The 6,293-nt window shown below is 47.5% G+C and overlaps 1 protein-coding gene across 1 annotated transcript; it reads right to left on the minus strand.

Moving 5' to 3' along the window:
• Positions 1-551: 551 nt before the first annotated feature.
• Positions 552-2,743, minus strand: LOC133922138 (probable sodium/metabolite cotransporter BASS3, chloroplastic). Its single transcript, XM_062367334.1, has 5 exons — positions 2,286-2,743; positions 2,105-2,200; positions 1,712-2,018; positions 1,360-1,607; positions 552-1,244 (listed from the first exon to the last, which is right to left on the minus strand). Exons 1-5 carry the CDS (start codon positions 2,645-2,647, stop codon positions 1,007-1,009), a joined length of 1,251 nt encoding a protein of 416 aa, XP_062223318.1. The 5' UTR covers positions 2,648-2,743; the 3' UTR covers positions 552-1,006.
• Between the last annotated feature and the right edge of the window lie 3,550 nt (positions 2,744-6,293).

The raw sequence follows: 6,293 nt of genomic DNA on the forward strand, positions 1-6,293 counted from the left end.
AATCATCAAACCAAATTAATACTAATATCAATCACTTATCATAAACAAACCAAAATATTTTTCAACTTAATTTCTCACGTAACAAACAACTCTAACATCTCCATCCATGTGGAAGAAATCGAATAGTAATTTGTGTCTAGATGTGACTACACCAAACTGATACCAACTGACAGTGACTTTTGGACACTTGACAAACAATCGCCACAAGATAAGTCTCATGCTTCATCTGTATGCTTGTTGTGTGCTACAGAAATATCAAAGTACTTATCAGCATCGATATTTCCAGGAAACGTACAAACTGAATTTTCTTTTTTTTTCTATTACAGAAAATGTGCATGGAACTTTTGTTTTTGTCCAGCCCGAAGTAGCCTTCGCCAGTTGGAGGTCAATTTCCCAGTACGATGCAAGAGTCAAAATGATGCATCATGAAAGCTGCGAAAAGAGGTCAATTTCCAGCAGAAAAATGAAGTTCTAATTATGATATACTCCACTGCATTGCTGTTTAAGAGTCTAGGATTGATTCCTCGCTGTATTAAAGCGAAAGAGGAGCATTTCAAAAAAGAAAGAAGAAATACCTTTGATAAGAATGGGGCACCAGAGCCAATGATATTGCACATACATATATCTAGTACTATATGTCTAATATATGAGCATCCTTGATTTGTGTCTAGTGGTATCCAGTATCTACAAGGAGCTGATGAGAGACAAACTAACTAAACCTACAGTATTATGATATATTATGATATATAAGTATATGATTGCGATCTCAGTATCCCTCCCATCTTGTGCAAGTCTTGCCGTAAGGTTGTTCTCCTTGATGCTTATCATCGAAAGCCTACAATCTGTAGTTCTCTTTAGTTCTCTTCTATAGCCATGGCGTACCTCACGCAGGCTTGTGCTGCAGGACACTTTCCATGTAGCTCGAGCCTCATATGGCGAACGATTTTCTGGAACTGGTGTCTCAAAGGGTCCATGAAAGAATCACGATGCAATATCCAGCAGCTTGTCACGAGCTCACACCTGCGGAAGCTTGTGGAAAGAATCCCACAACGACATCTCTTATTCGAGAACCACTTCCCCAGTATGATGCAAGAGTCAAACCAAATATTGCCATGATGACAACAGAACATGCTGCAGGAACTGCCTGACTGCTTCCAAGAAATTGTGTAGCGAGAAGTCCAGCAAGGGTGGAGCTCTGCATCCCAGTACATACTGAAATTGTCCTGCAAACAGGCTCTTCTTGCCTGCAGAACAATGCAAAAGAATTAGAAAAAGGGCATCAGGCACTTAGGAATTAGCAAAAGGCCAAGACAAATATTTAGAATGAATAAAACCGAGATCTCAGGATTTAAGAATTACCTCCATTGTGGCAACTTGGAAATCCAGTAACCCACAACGAATGCAACAATGTGGAAAGCCACTATGGGGAGAAGTAAAAAGAATCCTTCTGAAGAGAGGATCTTGCTCCTATTTATAGCAAGAGGGCTGCCAATACACAAAGAAGTGCACACCATAGCAACAAATGGCATTACTGGTTGTATAACATTCACCACTCCCTTTGCATAAGTATTCAGAAGAAGGCCGAGTGTTACAGGAACAAGAACCACCTGTCAAATGGAAATTTGAAGTGTTACATGATTAAACAAAAGACATGGTATATCATTAATGTATACCGCAAAATGAATAGTTTGATCACCAATCATTTCATTACCTGCAAGATAGATTTCGCCATCGCAATTCCATCAACCGGAACCACTGAACCAATCAACAATCCAGTGAGAACAGGTGTGACAACCACCGAAGATATAGTCGAGCAGCTCGTCAACAAAATGCTCAACGCCACATCCCCTTTGCTGAGGAAGCTGGCATAGCTTGACAGCTGAGCCCCTGAGACGCAGCAAGTAAGCACGAAACCCGCAAAGAATGCCGATGGCATCCTGAATGCCTTTGCGATTAGCACACCCAACAATGGCTTGAGCACGTACTGCGCAGCGTAGCCAATCGATAGTGGCACGGGCCTGAACAATGCAAGACAAAGAAACAAAAAATTGAGTTTGAGCAGCTGAAGCCATGAATCTTTTCTGTTCTGTGTTCAGAAACGAACCGCTTGAAGGCGAGAGCGAAGTCGTCGATGGAAAGCTTGATGCCAATGGACAGCATGATGCCGCCAAGCGCAGGCGCGTAGTAGTCCTTGGAGACCCTACCAAACAATCAAAGGCCATGTGTTTGTTTAGTCGTCCAAGACTCCAGCCCAAGAACCTTCTTGAAGCGACCAGGTGGCGTACCAGGAGAAGGTGGCGGGGTTCCCGAGCGCGGCGACGGCGGTGGCGGCGACGACGAGCGGGAGCAGCGCGGAGAGCGCCTGCGAGGGGTCGCCGGCCGCTGTGGACGGCGCCGCGGTGTCGGCGCGGAAGGAGAGCAGCCACGCGTTGCCCTCCCGGCGTGGCCAGCCGACGCGGCCGAGTCGTGGCAGCGACGGCGCGGAGCAGAAGGTGGCGGGCGCCACCCGCCGCGGCCGCCGCCAGAGGAGCGCGCCGAGGGGCGGCTGCGGCGGGGAGAAGCGGGTGGAGGCGTAGGGGCAGGCATGGGGGTGGTAGAGGGGGGCGGCAGGGCCTAAGGCGGGGTGGGAGGAGGAGGCGGCGGCCATGACGGCGACAGCGTGTGGGGTGGAGGTGGAGGTAGAGGGAATGGAAGGATTGGACGGCGGGGGAGTGGCGAGGTGAGAAGATAAGAGAGATTCCCGGGGGGGGGGGGGGTGTTAACTAACATGTGTTTCTCGATTTAAAATAGTTTTCTAAGAAATAATATTCCTTTTTTTGGTTTACAGCTAATATTTAGGATATTTTTAGTTCCCTTTTATTTATTTATTTTGGTCGGGCAGGTGTAATCGTTGGGCGTCGAAGATGGAAATGGGGAGAACCTTCGGAGCATGTGCTCTGCTTTGTTCGCGCGTGGAGTCCACATGTTTCCTTCATGATTTTTGTAGAACCTTCATATATGTTGAATATACTTCTTAATAGTCCAATTTTAATTATTCTAATACTTTAGGATTAGTAAGAAATACATAGTTCCTCGATGTTTAATGAATAAATTTGGCAAAATAGACAAATTCGTCTCTCAACTTTCTCCATAATGCTCATTTTCGTCCCTCAAATGTCAAATTGACCACTTGAATCCTCCAACTGCCTAGGACACACAGGAAAGATTTCCTACTACCAGCTCTTGTCTCTAAGGTCTATCTGCAAAATCACATGAATTGAAAAGAACAAGTGAAAAAAAAAAGAGACCAATTTTAACACGAATTGATTCCTCGTGGAGTCAATTTCAACGAAAATTTATTCTCAAATCCAAAATCAAACTCAACTAAAAACTACCGTTACCTTCCCTTCCATGCCACCGAAAGCTATTCACTGTGTGCGAGATCTTCCATCTAATTCATCCTCACGAGCTTGGATCCCTTGTCCCCTACTCTTGTCATGCCCTTGCGACATCAAAACCACATGTGCATGGAAAGAGGCAAGAGCACAACTCAATGAAACAGGTGCGAGCTATATAACTTTTTAATGAGGGTACAAAGGAATCTTTGCATGTGTGCAATATAAACATCAAAATCTTGTGTACGATGGTATTTTAGTGTATTTTGTGCGCAATCCCCCCACATACATACACATATACACACAAGAAAAAAACAAAAAAAGACAGACAGGCCCTTTTCTTCAGGCCGGCCCGAGCTGGCACAGCCTCTTCCCCTCCTCCTCTCTCAACCGGCCTGGCTTGCTGCCCCTTGCCTTATCCCCTCGTCATGCCTGCCCTAAGCACTCGAGGCCACTGTGCTTCTTCCCCCTCTCCCGAAAGCGCCTCCTCTCCGCCCCCGAGCCGCTCGTCCTGCCTTATCTCTTCCTCCGTGCTTATCTTGTCCCATAACCACCTCGATCCGTTTTCTCCGCGGTGGAACCTCCCCGTCGCCGGCTATAAAGGCATGAAGGGTGCTCACGGAGAAAGGGAGGCTGAACCCAAGAGCTAGAGAGAAAGAGAGAAGAGAGGAAGAGAGAAGGAGGAGAGAGAGAGAGAGAGAGAGAGAGAGAGAGAGACCTCAATCCCCTCCTCTTCCATCATCGTTTCTTGCTCGCTCAGAGCGCCATGGTGGCCATCGTCGTTGCCAGTGGGTCTCGACAATAGCCGCCCCTTCCCCTTCTTCTTTCTACTACAGGGTCACCGGCCGGCCTTCGGGTCACGTCCGTGCGTAAGCAGGTGTCGTTGGCCGGCCTTCAGGTCGCATTGTGCAATTAGGTTTGGCCGGCCGACCTCCGTGCCATGTCGTGCAAGCAGGTTTTGACTGGCCGACTTTCGTGCCACAATCGTGTAGATGGAGATGCTATGTGATTTGGCCGGCCGACCTCCGTGCCACATCGTGCAAGCAGGTTTTTGCTCTGTGGTGTTGACCGACCGGCCTCATTGTCGTGGCCGTGTGGAGATGGTTATGGGTTTGATGTGATGGCGGATTGTTTCTTGTGTTATGTGATCTGGCCGGTGCCTTGTTGCCATAGTCGTGTGGGGGTGGAAATGTGCCGTGATACCTTTGGTCGTGTTCTTGGTTTCTGCTGATTGGTGGTGATTCCCGACCGGTGTCTCCGTCATGGCCATGGAGTGCGTGTCGCCGTTGTGTGTGCCACTATTGGTTCTTTTTTTTCATTTGTGATGGAGCTTCGGTCGACACTTTTGTCGTGGACAGGGAAGCATGTGCCATACCGTGCTGATTGTTGTTGAATCTCCTTAATCTCTGGTAAAGTTTGGCCAACCCTTGTGCCACGACCGTGAATGTGGTGCCATGCTTTTGATTTGTTGGCCAGTTGCCCGTGTGTTCAGTGGTTATGTTTCGGCCGGTTTTGCACGGTTACCGTGATCCATCGCGTAGGCTAGGAGTCAAAGTGCCGCTGATAAGCTGGTTCGGATTTTGAGTGCCGCCGAGCGCGACTGGCTTGTTGGTCTGGTCTCCACTATGATGGATGTGCATATGTTGGTTGCCCCGCCCCCTCTTTCTTTGTTTGTTGTTATGCATCACCGACTGGGAGTTAGTGCCGCCATGATCATGTACCGCTCATGTACCACCGGTTGGGAACTTGAGCGCTGTCACGCTCGTGCATGGCCGACCGGGTGTTTGTGTGCCACCAATGTGTTTTTGCAGGTGTAGTTGTTATCTGGAGGCTGTCATTAGGTGTTTTGGTCACGTTATGGCCTATCTCAGTGTGCTATGGTTATTTGGCCATGTTGCTTGGGCGCCTGACATGGTGTGCATTGCTATGCTTCATTGCCTAGTCATGTATTCGGTGGCTAGTTAGTTCACTTGTTGAGGCCATGTTACTGTGGCTCGATGTTGATTGCCCTAGGATGGTCTTATTGTTATGATGTATCCATGGATAGCTTTGGTTAGTTGATATTAGTAAGGCTTGTAACTTGCTGCTTCAGTTTTGTTGACTTGTTGATGGGAGAAGTATAGGCTTGTTGTCATTGGGGCTCTTCTGGCTGTTCGGCCTAGCTCTGATGTTTGCTTCCCTGCTATTGTAGCTACCCAGTTGCAGCTGTTGCGGCCCTATGATTGTGGCCTCGTTGTGAGGACTCTGTGATGTGATCCTTTCACCTGAGCCCCTTTTGCCACTGCTGCTATTGATAGTCTGATGATTATGTTGTTACATGGTCAATGATGATTAATGAGCTTATTTTGGTGTTATGTCGTGCCGATGATGTATAGTGGGGCCCGATACTATGATGTATTTGTAGCTCTTTGCCTTTGCGGCCTGTTATTACCCTTCGCCTTTGTGGTGTTTGCCTTCGTGGCTAAGTTTCCTATGGGATTAAGGGTAGAGGTCGTGGATAGGAGTCTAAAAACATTGCAGTTCATCGGGCTCCTATCAGGTTGTAGTTGGTGAACCATCATGTAGCTAGACTCTTTCTCCCTCTATTCTCTCGTAGTACCTGAGGCTCCAGCCGATGATGAGGGGCTACAGATTCTGAGGTCTATGTGGCCGATTATGACCTAGGATATATAAATAGTCCATAAAGCTCACGCTAGACTGTTTGTCCTATTTCCATTATGTCTAACACTTACTTTGCTCTATTTTGATGCGTGTGACTACAACCTTGTAGCCTCGGAGACAACCTGAGTGTGACTCGCAGCGCAGCTTAATTGTAGGTTGTCTGACAAACGGACGTAATTAACCAGTGGCCTCACGAGAACTAGGATGAGATAGTCGTCAGAAGAAAAATAGTTAGATAGCGTGTGCGTATGTGTGTAT

Source organism: Phragmites australis, chromosome 6 (assembly GCF_958298935.1).
Source record: "Phragmites australis chromosome 6, lpPhrAust1.1, whole genome shotgun sequence".
Taxonomy (NCBI): Eukaryota; Viridiplantae; Streptophyta; class Magnoliopsida; order Poales; family Poaceae; genus Phragmites; species Phragmites australis.